Source organism: Coccomyxa subellipsoidea (genome assembly GCF_000258705.1).
Source record: "Coccomyxa subellipsoidea C-169, whole genome shotgun sequence".
Lineage (NCBI taxonomy): Eukaryota > Viridiplantae > Chlorophyta > Trebouxiophyceae > Coccomyxaceae > Coccomyxa > Coccomyxa subellipsoidea.
The window spans coordinates 857,876-880,675 of record NW_005178031.1 but is presented as its reverse complement, the minus strand read 5'-3'; the positions used below and the strand labels follow the sequence as shown (position 1 = coordinate 880,675).

General features: G+C 52.6%; 6 protein-coding genes across 6 annotated transcripts; 3 read left to right on the top strand and 3 right to left on the bottom strand.

Annotated features, from left to right (window-relative positions):
• The first annotated feature begins 1,465 nt into the window (after window positions 1-1,465).
• Window positions 1,466-3,546, top strand: COCSUDRAFT_53998 (hypothetical protein). Its single transcript, XM_005645953.1, has 4 exons — window positions 1,466-1,616; window positions 1,743-1,832; window positions 1,978-2,043; window positions 2,255-3,546. Exons 1-4 carry the CDS (start codon window positions 1,470-1,472, stop codon window positions 3,212-3,214), a joined length of 1,263 nt encoding a protein of 420 aa, XP_005646010.1. The 5' UTR covers window positions 1,466-1,469; the 3' UTR covers window positions 3,215-3,546.
• Window positions 3,547-4,301: 755 nt separating this feature from the next.
• COCSUDRAFT_48123 (hypothetical protein) lies at window positions 4,302-9,231 on the bottom strand (the record flags this gene model as incomplete). The annotated part of the gene is made up of 8 exons (XM_005645952.1): window positions 4,302-4,817; window positions 5,087-5,180; window positions 5,624-6,686; window positions 7,058-7,204; window positions 7,355-8,344; window positions 8,475-8,529; window positions 8,656-8,750; window positions 8,877-9,231. The coding sequence occupies 6 exons, from the start codon at window positions 9,229-9,231 to the stop codon at window positions 6,250-6,252; spliced, it is 2,079 nt and encodes a 692-aa protein (XP_005646009.1). The 3' UTR covers window positions 4,302-4,817; window positions 5,087-5,180; window positions 5,624-6,249.
• A 1,039-nt stretch (window positions 9,232-10,270) lies between these two features.
• COCSUDRAFT_24674 (60S ribosomal protein L6, mitochondrial) lies at window positions 10,271-11,649 on the top strand. The gene is made up of 3 exons (XM_005645951.1): window positions 10,271-10,644; window positions 10,809-11,021; window positions 11,312-11,649. The coding sequence occupies exons 1-3, from the start codon at window positions 10,399-10,401 to the stop codon at window positions 11,423-11,425; spliced, it is 573 nt and encodes a 190-aa protein (XP_005646008.1). The 5' UTR covers window positions 10,271-10,398; the 3' UTR covers window positions 11,426-11,649.
• Window positions 11,650-11,743: 94 nt separating this feature from the next.
• COCSUDRAFT_17466 (histidinol-phosphate p) lies at window positions 11,744-13,707 on the bottom strand (the record flags this gene model as incomplete). The annotated part of the gene is made up of 6 exons (XM_005645950.1): window positions 11,744-11,926; window positions 12,240-12,395; window positions 12,650-12,768; window positions 12,914-13,034; window positions 13,134-13,403; window positions 13,537-13,707. 6 exons carry the CDS (start codon window positions 13,705-13,707, stop codon window positions 11,744-11,746), a joined length of 1,020 nt encoding a protein of 339 aa, XP_005646007.1.
• Window positions 13,708-14,752: 1,045 nt separating this feature from the next.
• COCSUDRAFT_56678 (ABC1-domain-containing protein) lies at window positions 14,753-18,658 on the top strand (the record flags this gene model as incomplete). The annotated part of the gene is made up of 11 exons (XM_005645949.1): window positions 14,753-14,785; window positions 14,877-14,954; window positions 15,105-15,230; window positions 15,379-15,565; window positions 15,796-15,941; window positions 16,242-16,370; window positions 16,654-16,719; window positions 16,872-17,002; window positions 17,304-17,425; window positions 17,841-18,069; window positions 18,460-18,658. 11 exons carry the CDS (start codon window positions 14,753-14,755, stop codon window positions 18,656-18,658), a joined length of 1,446 nt encoding a protein of 481 aa, XP_005646006.1.
• Window positions 18,659-19,209: 551 nt separating this feature from the next.
• COCSUDRAFT_48122 (hypothetical protein) lies at window positions 19,210-22,636 on the bottom strand. Its single transcript, XM_005645948.1, has 7 exons — window positions 22,384-22,636; window positions 21,738-22,024; window positions 21,104-21,232; window positions 20,783-20,851; window positions 20,236-20,461; window positions 19,935-20,040; window positions 19,210-19,728 (listed from the first exon to the last, which is right to left on the bottom strand). Exons 1-7 carry the CDS (start codon window positions 22,526-22,528, stop codon window positions 19,611-19,613), a joined length of 1,080 nt encoding a protein of 359 aa, XP_005646005.1. The 5' UTR covers window positions 22,529-22,636; the 3' UTR covers window positions 19,210-19,610.
• Between the last annotated feature and the right edge of the window lie 164 nt (window positions 22,637-22,800).

Below are 22,800 nucleotides of genomic sequence, written 5' to 3'. Positions count from 1 at the left end.
GGCCAGCCGCCGCCGCCCCAGGAGAACACTCAGAGGGAAGCAGCAGCGTCGTCATCGCCACCAGAAATGGAAGCAGGCAGCCTCGCGGCTCAAACTGGCAGAGATGCAGCTGAGGTGGGCCCGGCGACCCAGGAATCTCTGGACAGTCGTGCCTCCGGGGGCCCCACTGTGCAGTGTCCTTGCTGCTTTCGCACTTGCGTGGCAGCCATTGCTGACGCCTGCCTGGGACTCACGCAGCTCAGGGCGGCGGGCAAAGCCTCTGATTTCCTGCAGCCGAAGCTGCCCTATAGCCCCTTCATTGCTGATGAAGAGGTGAAGGCCTTGCTCGCTCAACGGAAGGCCTTGGACCCGGCGGCGCTGGAGCGGCCGGTCTGCTCTCAGTTCGTTGCTGCCACGCCAACCGCCTCAGACACGCAGCTGCGCCTATATGTGCAAGTGAGTCTCCTCGCATTTTTCTGGGATCTTGTTGCGCTTACTGATGTTGGCATGCATCTCATATATCCATGATTTTTTTCTCTTTTTTTCCTGGCCCCGGCTGGCAAGGGTAATACTTGGCAGCACCCTAGCGTGCCTTGCTTCAGGTGGTAAAAATACTGAATACCATGCCCACGGTTGATTGGGTCTTGCTTGGATCTGGCGAGTTCAACAAGGGGTAGGGTTATGGCAGCCTTAAATTGCAGCTCTGCAGGATGTACCTTGCTTGGCAGGAAAGCGTGTAACAAGAAGATGTGCTGGTGCTTTGGAGCCGGTCTGACACTCCCGCATGTGCTTGTGCGTAGGGCGTGGCAGCAGCAGTTTGCCGCCACGGGTATGTTCTCGTGGCGGCAAACCTGTTCACACCGGAGTGCTTTGTTTACTACGAGTTGCTCCTGCAGCGTCTGCTGAAGGAGTTCAAGCCTGAGGAGGGCAAGGATCTGAAGTACTTCTTCATTGACATTGCTTGCCAGTTTGACCCATATTGGCGAAGGTATAATCTTTCGTCCATCATGCCTGGCGTTTACGTCAAGATGTGCCCTGTACAATTATTGCATGGAACAATTTCACTCCTAGTGTCTAGTACTAGTCATGCTATGAGTGTGTGGATTCGTCGGAGTGCACAGCAGCGTCCCCTTTGAATGGTGATGTGTTGTGCTGGCAGGATGGTTCAAGGAAACGTGGAGGGTATGCCTGGCCTGGCAGTGGGGCCGTGGCATGTGAAGGCTCACATTCCGGCATGCCAAGAAAAGTATGGCGCCCGCCGCATGCTAGCGGCAGGAAACTCCTTTGGTGACAACATTGAACAGGCTTGGGCACATTACAGGAAATTTGCACACATCTTGAAGCGCATGGCGACTGCCACGCGGGAGGACTACATGACGGACCTGGTGAGTTCTCCTTTCATATGATGCAAGCTCTTGTAGCCTTGCTCGATGTTGCAGTTTGTAACCCTGTAGGTGCGAGAAGTGACAATGTTGGTCCATGTGCAGGCGATGGCTTGGCAGCGAAAAAAGGAGCGCAGGTTGCCCAAGCAGCTGCTTGAGTGGCATAGGAGGGCTGCTCGACTGCTGGCACAACTGCGGCAGTCCACGGGGGCCCTCAAGCAGGAGATTGCCCAAATCAAAGCCCCCGAGTTGCAGGTAAAATGCACCCCTCCTAGTTGCTGCACCTGTCTCTACTGATTCTCTGGGGAGATGCCATCTTGATATATCCTGCAGTCTGCAATGCTTTGCATGCTCGCTTATTGGCTGATGAATCAGGTGCAGGGTGGCGGTGGCTCAGGAGGCGTCCCATCACCGGCAGGCCAGGATCCTCTCCAAGGCGGCGCTGGTGCAGGCGCAAGTGACGAAGCAGAGGTGTGTTGGTCCTTTTTGAAGGCTCTTCTCTAGCATGGAATAAGTATCAATGGGTATGCTAGTGAGAAGGAGGTGCTCAGAGGACTCAGAGTAAAGAGCTGCCTCAGAAGAAAGTATGCAAGCAGATTGTTTGTTTTGCACGCAGGGGTCTGCCCGGGAGCAGCGGCAGACATCGTCTGAGGGGGCATCAACAAGCGCGCCCACCATCCCGGTGCTGCTCCACTCTGCACCTTCAGTTGGCTGTACTGGTGCTTGTTCATATGACATGATAGGACATTTGACATGTGACTTATGACATGACAGGACAAGACATGACAGGATGTGCATACTGGTGGAGTTTTTGTAAAGAGCAAATGGGATGCACACCTTTGGAAGATACATAAAGATGCATGAATCACTGATGTCAGGATTCTTACTCGCAGGCCCGTCTTACATGGGAGCACCACTACCAAGGCTGCTTGGAGGAGTTGTACGCGCTGGGTGGCAGTGTGACTCTCGCAGCTGAGGGGCAGCAATCGCTCTCCGAGCAAATGCGGCATGAGCACCGCCGAGTCCTTGAGGGCAAGCTGGCAGCGTGGGAGCGCAGGCACCGGGTACAGCTGCGGTGGGTGGAGGCAGACCGGTTGTACCAGGAGATAGGGGGTCAGCGGAAGAGGTTCATGATTCAGCAGCTACATGCTTCCATTGCAGCCAGGTTCGTGGATTACTACGCCCTACAGAGACAGCTGGAGACAGCGGCATATCGTGAGCGCACTAGCCTGAAGCGGTTGCGGCGCCAGATGGAAGCCATCGTGTCCAAAGTCAGCGATGACATCCTTCAGCTGCGGCGCTGGCATGCCGCCCCTGGGGACTATCAGGGAGCGCAGTATGACTGCCAGCGCTTGACCGCCCCTGGCTTGCTCGCGGCAGACACATTGCCGTGGCAGCGACAATCTGCTCAGGCAGGGTTGCTGGCTAGGAAACTGGCCGCGCTGGCGGAGCAGCAGGAGCGCTTGAAGCGGTGCTCCGAAGAGATGACCATCGTGCGGCGTGAGGCCAGGGATATGGTAGTGTTTTATGAGCACTACGCCCAGCAAGTGCAGCAAGCCGCTGGGAGGGGAGAGCGCCGCCTGCCCAGCGCCCGACAAGTTCCCCATGCGGCGGAGCTGGGGGAGGCGGGTGTGCATGCAGCCCTTGAAGCTTTCCAGCTCGGGCAGCAGGTGGTGCTCCTCTCCAAGCTTGAACAGTATCAGCACTTGGGCGGCATGGCAGGCAATGCTGTGGAAGCGCTGCACGCCGACCTCACAAACCTGGACAGCGGCACCAGCTCCGACTCGGACTGGCAGGATGCGCGGTCCGATGCCTCCTCAGACAGCAGCGGCGGCGATGATGAGGACACATAAATATTGGCACATTTGAAAATTTGGCAATGAGCATCTCGCCTTGTCTGCCAATTTTGATGTTCTCGATGCTGTTTCAAACTTTGAAAGTCAGTAGCTTCTATATAGAGTACAGTAATCTTCTATAGAGTACAGTAATCTGATTGTTCTACAATTCATCAGATCCTTTTTGGGAAGGGAGTGCGCTGTGGAATCATCTGCCAATTGGCTCAAAAATCTCAAGATCTCTTAGCAGCTTGTTCTCTCCACACACTTAAAGCAAATAATTAACACAGAGTGCCAGCTTCTTATGTTGTTAATGTAAATATGCATTGCTGTTAAAAATTATCAGTTGTTCAAGCGAAAGGCAGCCTATTGAAACTTCCTGCAACTCTTGCAATTCATGTAGCTCTGAGCAGTGCCTCTCTCTATCTCATATAAGTGTCAAAATGTGATCAATGCCTGTCGTGAATGGAGGTGTCCCTGTCATGTTTTTAAAACTTTGATGAAGGTCCACCAAATTAAATTCGTTGAATTTTATTTTTGGCAGCATATCATAATATTATGATAAAATTATACGGCTAATACTACAAATTAATATTAGTATTAATACTTAAAATTTGTATATATGTACAGGTGTCCACGTTGTTAATAGTTAATAGCATGTTGACTGCCAGCAGCCAAAAAATGAACAGTATGAACCTTGACAAGAATTGCTACTTAGAAAGATTGCCTGCCAGGTTGTGAAGCTTCCTTAGTTAGAGGAAGGCCATGACCCACTGCCCACCATTAATGACAATAAAGACCTTCAGTCTTCAAAAGATTTGTATTGGTTCTAAGAAGATATGTCTGTCATAATGTGATTTTTTGATGACTCTTGGAGAGGTCATGTCAACAGTCGGCAACATGCGCCCATATGGCATGCATGTGACTCTGGACCAGATCCTCAAGGTGTAATTATAGTAAATATCTGGTTAGCTACCTATAGGCTGAGCATGTTGCAGTACCGTCATTGGCTTCACTTTCTACCAAAACCTGGGGGGACTTTAGTGTCCATGCAAGCCTGTGAGTGATCATTCTCATGTCGACAGCTTGTTTGGACCATCCAAATAAATGACCATGATATTAAAATATTTATCAGAAGCCAATTAGCCCTTCAGCTTCAATTAATGTTTAACGAGTCACCCATTGCATGGACTTTATCTCCACATTGTGAATTCGAGTTTCAAGCCTTAATATTTGCAGTGGCTTTAATTCTGCTTTGCAAGAATTATCAGATAAAAAAGAATAATGCATATATTTGACCAATTGGAGCAACAAGGCTTGAAGCCTTGCGAGCCGAGCTTGTTCAATATAATTAAATATAAAATAAATGAATGCAACAATAATATCAATCTGATCTATTGACAACAATATTACACTGTAGAGGCGCCTTCTAGTTATAATCGAGTGATTGCTTTTTAAGAGTACACTGAGGGCAATGGTGTGGCAAATAACTAGTGGGTACCCACTATTCACTTGCTACCAACACCGGTGTTGGGTAGCCATTGTGGCAACTTGCAATTGCCTGAAACGTTGATGCACATGTGTACGTGCCCACTGGCCACGGGCATGGCATGGGTTGCACCTGCAGCACAAGACATGCGTTGCTCATGAGCACATCTCGAGATGCTTGATGCTTTAAAGAAATTTCTCTCAGGTTATAATGTTCGACGGTGGTCCCACTGGAATCTCTTAATGGGTAGCCTTACGCCATTTATACTAGTACTGACCCGATGGCATCATTATGATCATCAGCATGATGCTTAAGGCTCCAAGGCTTTGGCCCGCGGCTTCAACCCGATTTCTACAGCACTTCTACACTTGGATCATACTCTTGCTTTCCTGAGATCTCACCTGTACATGACCAGTGCCCAGTGAATGAGGGCGGTGTGTGCATGCATGGCTCCCGCCTTCAAGGAAGTTCAGTGGTTGAAGATTACTAGGTTTCCTGCACACACAGCCGTGGTGCTTGAAGGAATTTCGAAAACCACACTCTTCGAGAAGGCATTTCAGGGTTTCGTTTGAGCAAGATTACAAAGGTGGCAGGTCCTATGTTCAGAGGTGTGCTGCCCCAACCCTGGACTGCAAAAGCCTCTTCATAGCGTGCGATACCTACAGGGCCGGTCAAGAGACTCTTTCACAAGAATACCATCAATAATCAATATTGAAAGAGTCTAAATATTGACGCTGAGTGCGTGCTGCACGGACAGCACGTCCTCAACCCTGGCGATCTCAGATGGCTGCTCGATGTAAAGAGATGTGCCCATCAAGGAGGGGCACCCACGCTGTGCAGCAAATTGACACCCCAATTCTGTCGCTTGTGGCACATTTGATTGATACACATCGCGTGCGTGTACCATAGCGTGGGTGCCGGCAAGATAAGGGCATCACCTTTGCGCCATCTGATGTGACATGCCGTGTGTCTTTATGCAGCGACCAGGAAGTGCGATGATGCTGAGAAGAATCTTGTAGCAATTCTTCCACGTTCAACATTCTATGTGAGTGGATTTCGACACCGACATCGTAGAGAAACAGCAAGAACGAGCCAGGCTGCTCAATGACAGATGGGGTTAATAATATTATAAGATAGGCTCAGGGGATTTATTTTCTTGCCCTCCACCGCCACTACCTTGTGGCGGTCAGCAGCAGTGCTCTGTCTTCAAGCAGAAGTGCTCCATCCCACTGGCCACTTCAGATTCGAAGGTTGAGCATGTGAGGCAACCGGGAGCAAAATTACCTTACAGATTGTTACATGCATGATATCTGGTTACCGTCATGATTGTTGCGCACATGTGCAGAGAGGGACAAGTGAGTGACTAATATTAGTTGCGTAGAGCGCATGGATGTGCAACGCCTTGTAGTGAGGCAGACTTGGTCACAACCTACTACAGTCCTCATTGCAATATCAAATTTAGGACATAAAAAAAATTGATGCTACATTTGCGTCATGCTCACACGCCAATTCTGACTAAGCTTGAAACTGACTTAGCTTGAAAGTGCAAAGATCACATTGCAAGTCACTCTCCAGCCGCCGGTGGGCGCCTCAGAAAGCGAAGGCACCTCTCGGGAACTGCCACCATCTGATTGCCCCCAATTGCTTCCAAGGGTGTTCTGCCTGCTCTGACTTCATCTGTGTCGCTCAACCATGCCTTCTGGTGTCCAGCCCCAGTTGCGTCTGTGATGGTGAGCCCGCAAATAACACCAAACCCCTCAAGCTCAGCACCGTGGAACCGTGTGCCAGGCCCAATATGCACCACCTCTGCCGTCCCCACTATCCTCCTGTCATCTGTTAGGACATAGACTGTGTCATCTGGCAGAATCTGCACGTCACTGTGCGCGCTCGAATGGCCTCTGGCTTGCGGCGAGGGGTTCAGCTGACATGCCAGCCCTGCGATGACACCCATTGCAGCTTCCATGTTGATCCCAGGGGAGGAAACTTCCAGGGACGGTCGACCTGCGCGCACCAACACACAGCTGCTTACAATCCGCGATTATTACCGCATTCAAGCAATATCTTCCCTAGTGTCTTGCTAGGATGTCAAGCTCAAATTTATTCCTGTTGTTAGTATTACCCAGATGACCCTTAGGTGCGGCACTCTACCACATCATATGTAGCAGGGTGCGTGAGTGACAGGCATGACTCAGGCAAAGGGGCAAGCACAGCATGTGGAGCAGGGTGCGTGAAAGACAGGCATGGCTCAGGCAAAGGGGCAAGCAGACACTTCAGCATTGAGAGACAAGACATGAACAAATCAACTACACCAGCGTATGAGAGCAGTCAGTTGACAAGTTCACAGGAATGACAGAGCAGGATTTTGTACATGCCTGCTGGGCCATCTGCAGAGCGGTAGGAGGAAGCTGGCTCCTCATCGGCAGCGAGCTCCAGAGCAGGATCAAAGAAGACCATGGCGCCAGACAGCGGTGACTGCTCCAAGGCTGACTGCGACTGCTCCGCTGCCGTAGCACTCCCACCTAGACAACACATGCCTGTCGTCAGCTTATTGCTGACAATTACCTGTCGATAAACCTTCGGGGTATGATTCGCATGGCATTATAACTTAGAAACTCACTGTGAGTGGAATCATATAAGCCAGGACAAAGAGAGCCATGATGGCTCCTCACCTTCTCCGGCGCGCGCCGCATTCTGCTCCTCAGCCAGCAACATTGCCAGCGCCACACCAGTTGCAGCCTCTTCGACGTTCATGGGCGAGCTCCCGGCAGCGCCTCCGAGAGCCACCTTCAGCCGTTTTGGATGACAGAGGGCCGCTGCAATGTGCCGGTAGTCGATCACCAGCACAGCCATTTTGGCCGGCGATGCGGCATGCCCCTGCATGCTCAGCCGCACGTTGGGGACTGGCACAGGCTGCGGCGACTCATCTGCCAGCAAGCAGCCGTGCAACGGCGACTGGCTCGCACAAGCTGTGGGCTGCGGCGGCACTTCGCTGGCCTCAGGCAGGACACCCTCTGCCTGCCCTTCTGGCTCTGCTGGGTCACTGTGCTGCTGCGCTGGCTGGTCATCCGCATCTGACTCAGAGAAGAGGTTCCCAACCTCGTCTTCGTCGCCCTCAGTGGGGGGACCCCAAAACTCTGCGGCTCTGGCGGTTGGGCGCCTGAGCCTGCCTCGGCTGCCCCTTCTGGGCCGATTGCTGCCACGCGCCCCGCCTGTGCCGCGGCGGCCACGCTTCCTGCCCCGACCCCGCCCATGCCCTTCCTGCACGCCCCCACCGGTGGCTGCCTCTCCTGCACCCCGTCCCTCCACATCTGCGCGTGCCCCACCGCCTTCCCCTGCCACCGCTGCCTCGGGCTCCCCCTGGCTATCTGTCTGCACGCGCGCCTCGAGGAACCATATCTCCATATGCAGCTGGGTGCCATCGCTGCCTGGCTGCACAGCGCGCACCAAACCAACAGGAGCCTTGGCAGCACGACCCAACTGGGACAAGTTGCGTGCTGGGAACTCCCCGTCGCGGTGCAGCGTGCTTGTGACGGCCCAGAGAGCGACACCAATCGAGGGAGTGCTCTCCCCCAACTGCGGCAGGTAGTGGCACTTGTCGAAGGTCCAGAGCAACTCGTCAATCTGCTTGAGTTTGACCACGGGCAGGCCGCTGCTCACTCCTGCAAACATGTGAGCGCCTCAATTGACTGGCTATCATTCCCTTCCATCAAATCTGCAGAAGTTAAAGCCTTCTCGGGTGTGCAACAGTCACCAGGTGATCAGAGCTTCCAGCTGAGAGCGCCCACTCACCCTTGTTAACAATGGACTTGGCCGCTTCCATCTGAAGCTGTGACTTCTTCGGCGCCTGTAACAACAATAACTTACAATCAGTGTGTTCAGCCAAACTCGCTTTCACTGCACCAGCAGCTTGACAGATGAGAGGCGTTCACAAAGCACATGCAAACATAAGGATCCTCAACAAGATGCCCACCTTCTGCCTTGCTGGTCTTTGCCGTGCCGGTTGGGCTGCGGCCTCAACAGCGGCTGTGATCTCTTCAACCGCCGCCGCACTCGGCTCCAGTCCACCTGCATGACAGCATCCATTAGCTGCCAGCGCATAAGATGTCCAGAGGAAATGGTGAGGACATGTTATTAATTTGCCAGGCATAAGATGTGTAGGCGCTGATCGTTACAGCCATCATGGATAGCTACCTTCTGGATGCTCAAATCTAAGCAGCCCTTCCACCCTGGCGAGCAGCGCGCTTCTGGTGAAGATCACTGGCCGCTGGCCTCTGTCAAGCAGGAACCGCTTCAGCTCTGCAACGGTGGATGAGGCCTTGAGGCTGAACGCAAGCCACCGTTGGACGATGTCCTGCTCGGCTCCCTGAGCGCTGAGCTGCCTGCGGCTGATCCCTGGCTGTGGCGCTTGCGAAGGTCCTGCAGCTTCTGCCTCTGGGGCTGCGGGACCCTGCATGCCGCCTGCTGCAGCTGTGGCGCCCCTCTGCGCCTGTCCTTGGGCTGTCTGGCCTGCCTGAAGTCCACTGGCCTGGAGATACGAGGCTGCCATCACTGTCCTGTTCAGGTTGGGCACTGCTGCCAGCAATCTGCTGGCGCTCTTGCTGAAGCTGACTTTCTGATTGAGGTGTCTCGTTGCAAAGATGGCGGTCGAAGTCGTCCCATTGTCTTCGAGGCGAGCCTGCTGACCACCAATGATGCCTCGAATCTTGCTTGATCGCCTATCGGCTCTCTTCCTCTCCAAGTCGCCGGTCTCTGCCTCTGAACGCAACGCAAAAGTCAGAGTTAGTTACTCTGTGTCAAGGTCATGGGGAGATTCAAAACATAGGTGTTCCCAACCTTCAAAGATGGAGTGCTTATTGAGACCTACCAATCACTCCTTGATGCATGATAAAATTCAACTTATCCTCATTGAGATCCTTGCCCCTGGTTTGGGCTGCAATGACGCAGTCCTCACAGCATTTGTGGGTAATATTTCTGAGCTCTGGATACTTTTCGCTCTCAATCTTCCCGCGAATAGAATAGTAGCCATTAGCTCTGGACAATGCTGAAGGTTCATCTCGGCCAAGGCAGCTCTGATGGAAATATCTGACCCCTGAGTCCACGGCATTGCAACGTTGCAATGGCACCCTTGCCTCTTGTTTGAAGACCCAGTCGGCAACAGCGTCGTGGCCGTATTCGTCCTTTGTCAGACCTTCTGAATAGAATCTGATAATATAATCACAACCTACACAGCGAGTCAAGCGTTCTGAACTTGCGCAGTTCGGATGAAGCTTCTCCTTGTCACTGCCACACTTGTAACACGGGATCCTAGCAATAATAAGTGACATGCTCGGTACAGAAACACATCACTGATCATTCTCCATGCTTACTGACGAAAGGCCTAATTTTTATTACCAAAATGGCATGCTATGGAATGTGTTACCAGGTGGCATGGCCCCTGATTGCCAATAATCCACCACATTAGTAGCGTTTACATCCACTAAAGTAGTGGATTTTGATTACTCGGGTGCCCTGCTTGCTGATGTCATCGCAGCCCATCCAGCCCATGAGAGGCTTTCTGTTCTGCATTTGCTGGAATCGAAAGGCATCCAACTGCTGTTGTTAGAGTCAAATTGGCTTGTGCTCGTTGATTGTAGACTCGCGGGGAATCGTGGCCACACCGACATGCTACGACGTGCATCAGTGATATGAAGTGGTATAAGGCCCCAGCAGAGGGATGTCATTCCGTGTGCTAGCATCGAGGCTAGCGAGACGCCCACTGTTCGAAGCCAGCGTCAAAGTGCCAGCGGCAGTCGAAGTTTCAAAAGTAGCAGATCAGTTGGTCTTTGCTGGACCTCTGGGCACATCTCGGCTTGGGCTGAGCAGCATCGACAGCCTGGGTGATGCGGCCTTAAAATTGGTTCCTGAGCAGCGGGAGATCGCTGTCTGCACGCAAAATAAAGCATTCTTTGGCACCCTGCAAGTAGGGATTTATCCTGCCCATCCCTTCCCAGTACAATTGTTCTCTCCCTGCATCTTTGCCCAGAAGCTTCAAGGACATTTATTGTCTGCAATTTGACAGCAGAATTTTGCGTGCTGAGTTTTGCACCTTGCCACTGCTTCAAACAATGCTGATGGTGGCTGCAGAGCCTGCTGAGGAACAAGATCGAGGGCGTGACAAAGGGCGTCCTGGTGTACCTGCGCATTTCCGGCATTGGCTATCGTGCAACGATCGAGGGCCAGACGATCACCTTCAAGCTGGGCTTCAGTCACGACATTGCCTATGACCTGCCTGACTCCATGCGTGCTTTCCTGCCTGAACCCACCCTCATCGGCCTCTATGGCATCGACAAAAACCAGGTGCTCAACAGCCGCCTGCTGTCTCTCCAACACCAGCATCACCATGTGCAATCTGTAATATAAGAGAGCTCCTGCATGCATGTGATAACGTTGCACATTGCGGTGATACAGGCAAGAGAGGGTTGCATTCATCCCCACTGCAAGCTCCTTGCAGGATATTGTTTGTTTCCCTCCGCACTATTGCTGCCATGGGGCAAGATTAGTGTGCAGCAAGCTGCAGGTAATGAGCGAGGCAAATAAGTTTGCAATGTACAGCAGTGTGTGAGTGTAGTGAGGAACTGTGCCTGCAGGTGACTCAGGCGGCAGCCAACATAATCCGGCTGCGGCCACCGTCGGTGTACAAGGGCAAGGGCATCCGGCTGGCAGACTCCACACCACGCCTCAAGCCTGGCAAGAAGAAGTGACCAATGCCATGCATGCAGCAGTGTTGAGCAGTGTCAATTGCGGAGCCCTTCACATGCGTATACATGCTGGCTGCCCTTGGTATGTGGGTGGCAAAGAGACATCTGCAACTCTGGTGTATTGAGAGAACTCTTGACAACCAGTGATCTTGAATTGCTGGGGCCTGCTCAGAGAATATTCAGCACTAATGTAAGCAGTATTGGGTAAACCAGTAGTGCAGATTTGTAGAAGACTTGATGTGCAATAGCTTTACAGAAGCACCGCATAGCAACAGATTCATTCTTTAATGATTACAATCAAATCAAAGCCAATGAACCTGCTCATGCTGTCTGGTAAGCCACATCGACACCGCCCTCATCAGCAATGTCAGGCTCTGTCCAGTCCAGCAGCTCCAGTGCCTGCCTGTGAACCTGCGCATCCCCTGCCGCAATGACCTCTCCGGGGAGCGATGCGTCCACCGCGTACCCATGAGACGGAGTCACCGCCCATCTCAAGTGTTGCCCCTGTACAGAACACATTTCGTCAGCAACCCAATGCAGTGCACGCGGAGATGTGTTTGGGTCTTAACTTTTGACCTGTCAAGGCTCCTCTCATCCCAAATTTGCACCTGATTCAGCGATTTTTGCTTGCTGCATCTGATGCATGATGCTTTGATGCATCATCAGCCATCTGTTCTTGACATAGCCGAACACCCACGAGCCTCTCAAAAACACCCTAACACCCTCATCATTCCATTGTGAGCCCTCATCCAGCCTTGCATGCTAGCCAAACAGCAAATGCCCAGGGGAATTGTCTCAGAAAACAGGGGGGGCCCACCCTCCAGTCAGTCATAACGCCGCCGGCCCCCTCCACAATGGGCACGAGCGCCAGGAAGTCATAAGGCTTCATGTCAGCTTCCACCACTAGATCACAGAATCCGGCCGCCAGTAAACCATACGCGTAGCAGTCGCAGCCATACAGCGGTATGCGCACCTGCCGGCAGGCACATTTTTCAAATTCGGATTTGAATTCTTGTCATGAAATTGCTTGTTCTACTGATTTGTACTTCCCTCACATAGCCTGAAGAAGCTTGGCTTGGGGTGCAGTTCAGGAGTATCATTCCCCATTTGACAACAGCGAGTAGATCCACAATCTCTTCCCCCATGTGAGCAAGCATCCAAGGATTATGTCATGTGCTGACGCAATGCGGCAACATGGCATGATCGAGTGAAGTCCGTGCGGCGCACATTGTCCCTGACACGGTTGAAGGCGGCCTCGTTCTCTCCGCTGAACATGTGGGGCGTCGTCGCATACAGGTATGCGCCAGAGATGTCCCTGCACGATCTTGTCTGCAGCGGCTGCCCTGCTCACAGAGCACGAGCGCACCATAAGTATATACGGTCTGACCCTTTGCCAAGATGTCTGATAGAGAATATCACTGTTGTCTGCAGTCAGGCAATGAAGGCAGCATCTGAAGATTGCCCAAGTGGAATGGTGGTTAGAATGCATACCATTCAGGGTTGTCTGCTGGCCGCTGGCTCCGACCCATCTCTCCTTTGTGATGGGCTGGTCCAACACTCCCAGAATTGGCACACCTTCCTTCAGCAGTGCTATCAGCGTGCCAAACACCGGCTTGCCTGCAACACAAATTGCAACCCACCATATCACTACTTCTCACGCGTGTACAGCAGACCCCTTGCAGACTGCAGACGCCCGGCTGGCCTGCAGGACCTTCTTAATTTGCAAAATTGAATTCAAATTGGAAATCTGTAAGTGCAGCGGTGATGTGTGCTCGCCTGTGATGAAGCTCTTGGTGCCGTCGATGGGGTCTAGGACCCAGAGGAAGCCGCTGTCGCTGCCGTCCTCTTCAGGCTCGCCAGCCTGCATGCCCCCCTCCTCCCCAAATATCGCATGCGTCGGCACGTTCTGAGTCAGCAGCGCCCTCATGGCCTCCTCAGCCTGCCGGTCTGCCTCAGTCACTGGGCTGGCATCTGACTTCGACTCCACCACAAGTGGTGACCTGCAACGTGCAATATAAGAATGCGCGGGTTCGGCATGCATGCATGCATGCATGCATGCGCGCGGGTTGCTCAACTTTCCATCTATGCACAAGTAAATGCAGATTATCAGAAACAATGGAAATATGGCGAAGCAAGCCTCGCCTGAAGTACTTGGTGGTAACCTCAGCTGCGGCGTCGGCTAACCGGTGCGCAAGATCAATCAATTCTGCCGGTACTTCCAGGGGCTGCTGCGGGGCATGCCTTGCTTCTGCAGCTGCTGCTACTGGTGATCTGGCTGCTTGCATCCGCAGAGGTGATGATGCCGATCTCAAAGAGTTGGGCTGTGGTCCACCTGCCCCTCCTGCACTAGGTCTAGGTGAAGCTTCCCTGTGCATAAGCAGCACGTTGCCTTCAAAGTATGCCTCGACATGTCCACATCAATGGAGATTGCCGCAGCATCAATGCTAATCTGCACGTGTTATGATTATTCAGACGTCGATGGGGCAGCAAGTTAGTCTCCTGCAATCTACCTCATCAGCGCAATCACTTTTAATCCTTAAAGTGTGGAGTACAGGATGCTCACCTGCGCTTTAAGCAGGTAGGGACGTGAGTCTCGGTTGTTGCTGCACTATTCAATGCTTGTCTTAGGCACTGCATGGCTGTTGCAATCAGAAATGTCGTCAGAATTGTCCTCTAACTGTTCAAGCATGTGCCTCGACACTCATGATGTACAAAGTGGATCATTTCTTCACATGATATGCCGGAACGGATTCCACAAATCGCAGCTGCCACTTTGAGGGAACCGATGACTCACCTCAACGTCTGGCCGCTCAAGTGGCATGATTTAGGGAAGCCTTAATTTGATCCGCAACCTAACAGTTGATGGTCACTTGAATTGCTTATCAAGCAGACTTCGGAAAGAGTGCACCGACTTCAACCGTGGTATTCCATTTCTTTCCGATAGAATTTTTATGTCTTCATAAACGATTTATTTCTTACAGAATTAGTCGGCACCATAAAAGCGTCATGGATTCCGGAGACGAAAAGATCAAGAACGATCCGCTTGAAAATGCCCGTCGCACCGCGGAGTTTTGGCGCCGTGCGTCTGGAGTGTACATGGCCTACAAAGGAGCCCAAGCGAAGGCTGCCTACCTGAAAACCAGGGGCTGGGACGCTCAAAAACTCAAAGAAGAGCACTGGCAACCTCATCACAGCTGGTGATGCATTGCTTGTTTTATTTCCAGGTCGCCCTGAGTGGACGACATCAATAACATTTTTATCTTTCACAGAACAAGAGAATTGAGCTAGTTGCATTCTTCTTCTGACAGGGCAGGAAATGAGTTCTACTCTATGGCTGTGGACCTGAGAGGCTTCTACCTGAAGGTGAGCCACATGAAAGAGCAGCTCTCACGCAGCTTCCGAAAGTGATTTAAGCAGCAGGACAGGCTGACAGACCTTCATGTGTGGCTTGCAGCTGGGCCAATTCTTTGCCGCCCGTGCAGAATTTGTGCCAGAGCCCATCTGCAGGCACCTCTCGCTGCTGCATGACCGGGTGAGCCTTGCACTCACTGTTTTCAGCACTGCATGCATGCGCCTTCACTGATGAATCTTGTTATGTTCCTTGTTGAGGCCCGTGCCAACTCATAAGCACTGCTGAGCTGCCTACAGGACATCCAGGTCTAGCTTTGATGTCTACTTGTAGGTGCCTCCCATGCCAGCTCAGCAGGCCAGGAGTGTCATAGAGCAGGAGCTTGGTGGAATACCACTGGAGGAGGTCTTTGAATGGATAGACTTTGAGGAGCCCCTCGGCTCGGCATCCATCGCCCAGGTGCTTATTTAAATTGCAAAGCTCTGGACCCTCAAGACGAATGATACTGTACCTCTCTGCCACTATCGACACCTCACTTGTTTGGCATGCCATGTCATATGCTGATGCTTAGATGTGCTTCTGAGGGCGGTTTCTGTTTGAGTAACAGGTGCACAAGGCCAAGCTGCGGCAGCCAGCAAAGAGGAGAAGGAGGGATTTCCTGAGTGGGGAGGTGTTCAACTGGACGCTGTCTGCAAAGGCCCAACGGCGGGACGACTGCAGCTGGAGGGTAGGAACGGGGCAGGAAGTTGTACTCAGCCAATCTCCTACACCAAAGTCCGGCCTTGGCCAGCCTGGTAATCGTTTCTGCACTGTCTTGAAGCCGTCAGCTGAAGACCTTTAGATTGTATTTTTATTCGAATGCATATGGAAATGGAAACGCAAATGCAATCGCACATGCAAAGAAGAGAAGAGAAGGCATAGGGAAGAGCTGCTCTCCTCTTGTCAAGATTCACTCATGCGGCGGGAGATGCTCTGTGATGTGAGCGCCTGTTCCCATGGCTGTGACTGTACCATGTGCGTGCAGCAGTGACGGATCGCACAGCGTCGGATGCGTCAGAAGGCACGGATGCCTCGGGCAGTGGCCGCGATCGGCTGGCGGAGATCAGGGAAGACTTGGCGCGGGTCGCCAGCTCGAGGGACGGCCCCAAGGATGGGATTGTGGCAGTGAAGGTGACCTTTCACAAGATCACAAGTAGTCCTGCAGATACAGTATCTTTAATTGCACTCAAGGAGCATAGATTAGTTGGCAGCTTCGGAACCGATAAAATGTAATCACCTTGACGAAGTAGTTTATCTCCCACAATGTCAGATGCTCTTCTTCTATTTCCACTGATGGTTCCTCACACAAGATCCCAAGATCGCACATGCTGTCGTAAATTTGTGCTGATTGAGAGCAATGCTGTCTAGCTGTCTGAGTGGCACAGAGAGGGAACACCTGCTCACTCGTTTTTGCTGCTCATGAATGTGCAGGTGCAGTATCCGGACGCGCTGCATACGATGATGACGGATCTGACCAGCATACGGCGCTGGGCTGGGTTCCTGCAGAAGACCGAGATCAAGTTTGACATGCTCAGCGCCGTCGACGAACTCTCCAAGCAGGTCCACTACTCCTCATCACTGACACCTCTGCCAATGGATTCCCTTTCTGCGCGCAGCTGTCCTCATGCAAGCTGCAGCGCGTGCCAAATCAGGGGCAGGGTGCTCTGCAACCGCATTCAGTCTTCTGTGAGCACCTGCACCGTTGCATGCAAGATGCAAGGCGTGCCAAATCTGGGGCGTGCGATCCTGGCCTGTCAATGGATGTGCTCTTGTGTGTGCAATCGTATACATGCATGCAAGGTGCACGGAGTGCCTGAAGAGGCTGTGATCCTGCGTGGTGCAGGTGGTGCTCGAATTTGACTTCAGGCGAGAAGCTCGGGTCATGGACGCCGTGGCTGAGAATCTGAAGGTGCGCACGCTCACCGTCCACATGTGATACTACCATGGCATGGGCTCCTTTCCTGATGAGATTTCTACTACGTAATAATCCCAACTCCTGCTTGTCTGATACCAGCCACCCAGTGTATAAAAGCCTTGCGTGATTGGCATTTGCATATGCAGGGGCTCAGGAAGAGGTTGGAGATTCCGCGCAGCGTGCCGGGCCTGGTGACTAAGCGGCTGCTGGTCATGAACTTCATAGACGGTGACCAGATCACCCGCCTTGCGCACCGGACCCGCGGCCTCTCACAGCGGTGCCTCCCTGCACCCTCAAAAATTCTGCCTTGCATTCCTCACACCCCAGGCACACTAAATGCTATGCAAGGAGTATTTTGCAGATTGGATCTTGCTTGGGGGCATGTGTTCTGCAAGATACTTTTGGCTTGGCGGCAGCAGCCTTTAATTTGGCCGTCATCTCTGCACTTCAGGCGTATAGGGCATAAGATTACAACTTGGAATTCCGTCTTTTTTGGGGACATGTGTTGTGCAAGAAAATGTCACTTGCTTGCGCCAGCAGCCAAGGGCAGAGGGTGTGAGGTGGCGATGTGGTGGCAGGAAGAAGAAGGCGGCTGCGAAGCGCATAATGGAGCGAGTGGCGGAGGCATTCGGCACAATGATGCTGGAGACGGGGCTGTTCCAGGCTGACGCGCACCCCGGCAACATCCTCGTCATGAAAGGTGCTGCAACTGTTGCTTTACGCGTACCTGAAACTGGACACCAGGCACTGTATTGGCTCCTCTACTGCTGGTAGAGCCTATTGACAAGCCCATATAATGGTCACCATCTTGGTATACGGGCCACTGGTCCCCTCGGTGCAACTATTAGGCCTTGACTACTACTTAACACAGTGCTGCCCGTCCATCATTTTCCCCAATATTTCAAGCGGAGCTCCCACAGGCTCGAACCAGGAAAGGTCTATTCCATCTAAGGCCTGCGGGGGTGTCAAAGAAGCTATTTTGTTCGTGGGCCGAACATCGCAGGGCTTCTGCTCCCGTAGAGTCTGGAAAGCCGTCCACACCTCACACGAATCCACAGAGACGAATGCCTTTGGGAGCTTCTGTCTCCAGGCGCTGAACTTGCGCATGCATGCAGGCGCGCGCATTGGGCTGATAGACTATGGGCAGAGCAAGCAGCTGCCGGAAGCGGAGCGGCTGGCGTTCGCGGCGCTGCTGCTGGAGCTCGGGAGGGAACGCGCTGATGTCCGCCCGGCCGCCGTGACGCGCTGCCTGGCCGACCTGGGGCTGCGGTTTGAGCGCGAGGACAACCAGGCGCTCATGACCAAAATGGCCTTTGGCATGTTCGACACCCGCACCTCTCACCGGTGTGCCGCTCTGACCCTGTCCACCTATGCCACCCCTTCCATTGTGAGCCCATGTCACCTGCTGGGGCAATCTCATTTTATTTAGCTCACCTTCTTTTGCACGTACATTGGCGAGGGCAGTCCTTTGCCAGCTTGACCTCTCTCATGCCCAAGCACATCGGGCAGCAGCAAAGTCAGTTTGTCTAAGTTTCTTGAATAGTCGATATATCGACTTTCAGTATTTTGGGAGCCATCTGCGCATTGGTATTATGAGGGCACTCCACGGTATGAAGTGGGCAAGCTGGGCTGGGCGGGTAGCTCCTGAAGACACCATTGAAGTAAGGAACTCAGCGGACTGGACACGCCTCAATACTTTTGGATTATAGAAAACATGTGTGATGCCCCATGCAGGGTGGACCCGTTTTCCCCGGACAGCCCGATAAAGTCGCTGGGAATCTCGCACTTCCCGCCGGACGTGTTCTTTGTGCTACGCGTGATGCAGCTCCTGCGCGGCCTGGCCGGCGGCCTCGGCGTCGACTTCAGCGCCGCCCGCCAGTGGGCGCCTCTCGCGCGGCGCGCCCTCCGCCGCGCCGGCCGCAACCCGGCCTGACGCCGGCGAGAAATTGCTTAAAATTGGCCACTTAAGATTCACGGGCGGATGACTGCTTGAATCTTGACTGCATTCTTTCAGGGGCAATAGTTCGCTTCAAACCGGGCGCATTAAATTCACGGCCTCCCATTGAATACAACTTACCACTTGCTAGCAGTCCGGTTTGCTCCGCTGACGACCAGACGTCTGACCACGGCAATATTGCTGCAGGCTGCGGCGGCGTGAATATGGCTTGGTTGGGTCAGGTCTGAAATGCATGGCTCTGCGGCCAAAGTGAAGATATTTATTGTACACCCGGGAGATTATAAGAGGGTATATGACCTGCTACCGCCCACCCCTGTGTGATCTCGCGGGAATAAGTAGTTGCGTATGCACATTGATTTTGATAGTGTGAGTGAGAGAGATTGGTATCGACACAGGGAACAATTGATTGAGAGTAAGCAGCTTTTCTTGTTTGCTGAGTTCACAAACAGGAGGTGGTCAACACAAGCATGCAAAGTTGGGGATTTGAATGCTCCTCAAATTCTGAAGACACTGGCATCGTGCATAAATGCTTTGTCACATTTTAAATTTATCACAGCATTACCCTGTGTCATACTTGCTACCCGCAAGCAATGTGGAGATTAACTGGCAAAAAGCAATCCTAGAAAGAAGCCTTTTGGGTGTGCTTCTTTTAGTATGCATCTCATTCTCACCTTTGCTTGCTCTCAGAATACTACTAAACTGATGCACCCTGACTCGCAAGGGGATCCCCAAAGATATTGCTCCCTCCAACCAACCAGATGAAGATATTTCTATATGTAAAGTATGCAGGCACAAAACAAACAGGTTCCTGGTCCCGCTCCCGTCACTTCGCTTGCGTTCATTGACAATGTCAATTGACATCTCTTCCCATGTCGACAAAGGACCTCAATCCAGGTCTCACTGGTCTCAAAAGATGATAAAAGTCTAGCTACTGCACCCAGCTGAGCATGGATCTTCGCATTGAGGCTGCATATGCTGCTGGCACCGCTTTGGGCCCCTTCCTCTGCTTAGCATCTTCCCTGAAGTATTCCCTCACCTTCTCATACCTGCACCGGAGCACACACCAATTGTAACATTTCATCTGCAGATCCAACCTCTCACAAATCTGCACAGTGGCACACATTCCCCCATCCTGCCATGGCCACCAGAAGGTATTGGGTGACAAGGGTCTCATTGTTGACCGTAAATCTGTCATGGTACTGACGAGAGCTGTGGCGCAAGCAATGCTCACACCAAGGAAGATGTGACTCACCAATCGGCCTTCATTTCGGACGCATCCGCGAATGTGCGCTTGTCCTTGTGCAGCAGCGAGAAACGCAGCGTCTGCACGATCCTTGGCAGATTGGAGTGAAACGTTCCTGTCCAGCCAACAAAGCCCATGCTCAGATCACCCTGCAATTTCGAATTGATGTCCTACCAAAGACTACCAAACATTCACATTCATGCCTCAAAAGAACCCCAAGAATACAAGACCCTGAGCGGATCGGTCATGCGCAGAGGATTGCATGCATGCGCGCGGGTGTCATGCGGGCGGAGAGTCAGCGGTGACTCACCCACAAAGTAGTCGGCGTGAGTCATCAGCTCGATGTCCTGCAGGTACTGCACGGTGTGCGCGCAGCGTTTCCCAAGCGGCTCCTTGGCAAACTCTGCTGCCACATGGCCTGCCTTGCGGTAGTACGGCGGCCGCCGATAAATGGCGCACCCCAGTCTGGCCTTGGCCAGTTTCGCCGTCTCGCCCATCAGTTTGTGGTCGTCGCCCAGGATCACACACGTGCCCCCCTGTGCCACATCAGCATGATGTCAGCAAGAGTCTCTGAATCCCTGCCTTTTTCTGAGTGTTGCGCTGCGGCCGCAAATATGACCACGCCCCCTGGAGCCTTTACACAGGGGGACTCCCACTGTGTAAAGGCTCCAGGGGGACTCTAAACCAATTGGCTGGTGTGAAGTCCCCTGCATTATAGGGATTTGGAGCTTCTGTGGAGAATCGAGCAGAACTGGAGGGCTTCAGAAGTACAAGACAAAAGAGGGTGACATGTGGACGAAGTACATCAAGCATCTAGGACATGACGTATGAGTTTTGTGAAATGTCAGGAAACTCACCTTGGCCTTCTTCCCAAATGCTTCCAGTGCCCTGTCCACGTACTGCTGCGGGCTGACAGGCTTCCGTTTCTGCACAGCAGCAACAGGTAGCGACTTCAAAGACACATCCTTCTGTCTGACAACAACAACAGCGCACCAATCTGAAGCTGCTGCCTCAATAGTAGCCACCAAGCCAATCCCCCCTGCAGCTCCTCAGTTCATTGATGCAATGCCTTGTCAAGACAAATCCCAGAGAACCTCTGACAGAACATCGTAACAAACAGCTCTGACGCCGATGCATCCATGCACGAAGATGAAGAGAGCATGGAATAAGGAGCGCACGTTTTGCTGCAGGTCTGCAGACAGGTCCCCGCCGCGGATGTGGAATGCGACTGTTGGGTTGTTCAGGCCCTTCAACTCGCGCAGCGTGGCATTCACCACCTTCTGCACCGCCGGCTTGAACCGCCACAGCTGGACACGGCAGAATTTCTCTTTCAGTCCTTTCCCTTCACTTTGATTCCCTTTATTCTCTGGCAGGCAGCGCTGCAAGCTCTTCTAAAAAGCTGCTCCCAGGCTGGTATGGTATCACTTACAGATCCCCCTGTAATGCCTTGGCAGACGGCACTGCACGCATCCGATGTGCTTTTACCAGAAATCACGGTATCACTCACCAGGAAAAGTGCTCAGACAAACAGTAGGATAGCACACCAGCAGGACATCACCAAACCGGAGCATCATGCCATGTTGATGCATCGCACACCATAACATCAAGAATGGAGGGGACAAACTCCACACCAGTGACCGCTCTTCCCAAATACTGCTCCTTTTCTAGGTAGACCAAACGTGTTGGCACACCTTAGCGACCCAGATTGGGAGCCGCATGTTTGCCTTGGAATAGAATCACAGGACGACGGAGATGGGCAAGGTTGTTGCTTGAATATCGTTGGAGAGGCTTCATAGAGGGGAACACGCTCACTCTGTTGACGGCCATGCCATCCAGCTCTTCTGTGCCGGTGCCCAGCTTGTGCAGCAGCTCGTCCACCTGCCTGGAGCCCTGGCGCAGGCACACCTTCCCGGCAGCCCTCTCCTTGTCAGCGCTCCAGTCAACCACATCTGCGTCGCTGAAGAAGTCCCCCCAGCCGCCCCCTGTTTCAGTGCACCTGTGCGGCCAGAGCTTGCTGTCCACGTAGAATGTGCCGTTCATGGCCCCGTAGAGCGGGTAGGCGTGCAGTAGCCACATCAGGTTCGGGCTGAAGCCCTCGCCTGCACTCAGGATCCCAGGCATGCCTTCAGCTTCTGGTCAGCACATCGTCCATAGCCATCCTCAGGACTACGCGTCGCAAGGGAATCCAGGACGAGATGGTGCTTCTAGATCCACGTACACTAACGAGTGAAATTTCAGTGATGTGCATTCCACACACAGAAATAAGCAGATGGGCAGGTTGAAGATTCCACAGGCAAGGGGGGCGTTCTTCATATAGCGCAAAGAACCAGAAGGTTCTCATTAATAGTATCTTCTTGAGCAGATAGATAGTCAATATGAAAGCGCAGTTCCCTATCAAAATGCCTCCACCCTGCTGAACCCAGGGTCTAGCTACTTTACGATCTAAAGGACGGCACACCTGTAAACTCAAGCACTGTGCAGGCATCCGCAGTGCAGGACAACAAAAGGAAAGCAATAATTATTTGTGATAGCAGTGATTGCAGCGATCTAGCTGCATTGCGAACGGAAGGTCGATAAACTTCATCTCGAACGCTGCACTGCATACCTACGGATCTAGTAATCAGATGCAATGCTGCATGACTCTTTCACATGATATTATTGCAACAACAATCTACGACAGGTCGCCGCGTCGAAACCCATTGTTTTCGGCTCACCGACGTTTTCTGGCAGTGCGGAAAGTGATTCAGTGACTGATCTCGGGGCCGCGTTTTGTAATGGATGCCAATCTAGGCGCAGATGGAGAAGCACCCATGCATGCAGAATCGACAAAAGCCGCTAGGCAGGAGGAAAGAGCACTTTTCCATGTTCCAAAGAT

What these genes read in the sequence shown, in the direction of transcription:
- COCSUDRAFT_53998 (XM_005645953.1), top strand. Translation starts at nt 1,470, where the DNA reads ATGGCTTGGCAGCGAAAAAAGGAGCGCAGGTTGCCCAAGCAGCTGCTT. An exon ending in TCAAAGCCCCCGAGTTGCAG is followed by an intron (nt 1,617 to 1,742) that starts GTAAAATGCACC and finishes AATCAGGTGCAG; the next exon opens with GGTGGCGGTGGCTCAGGAGG. An exon ending in CAAGCGCGCCCACCATCCCG is followed by an intron (nt 2,044 to 2,254) that starts GTGCTGCTCCAC and finishes TCTTACTCGCAG; the next exon opens with GCCCGTCTTACATGGGAGCA.
- COCSUDRAFT_48122 (XM_005645948.1), bottom strand. Translation starts at nt 22,528, where the DNA reads ATGCAGTGCAGCGTTCGAGATGAAGTTTATCGACCTTCCGTTCGCAAT. An exon ending in ATGGCATGGCCGTCAACAGA is followed by an intron (nt 21,233 to 21,737) that starts GTGAGCGTGTTC and finishes TGCCGTGTCCAG; the next exon opens with CTGTGGCGGTTCAAGCCGGC. An exon ending in CTGCAGACCTGCAGCAAAAC is followed by an intron (nt 20,852 to 21,103) that starts GTGCGCTCCTTA and finishes GCTGCTGTGCAG; the next exon opens with AAACGGAAGCCTGTCAGCCC.
- COCSUDRAFT_24674 (XM_005645951.1), top strand. Translation starts at nt 10,399, where the DNA reads ATGTCATTCCGTGTGCTAGCATCGAGGCTAGCGAGACGCCCACTGTTC. An exon ending in CATTCTTTGGCACCCTGCAA is followed by an intron (nt 10,645 to 10,808) that starts GTAGGGATTTAT and finishes TGGTGGCTGCAG; the next exon opens with AGCCTGCTGAGGAACAAGAT. An exon ending in ATGGCATCGACAAAAACCAG is followed by an intron (nt 11,022 to 11,311) that starts GTGCTCAACAGC and finishes CTGTGCCTGCAG; the next exon opens with GTGACTCAGGCGGCAGCCAA.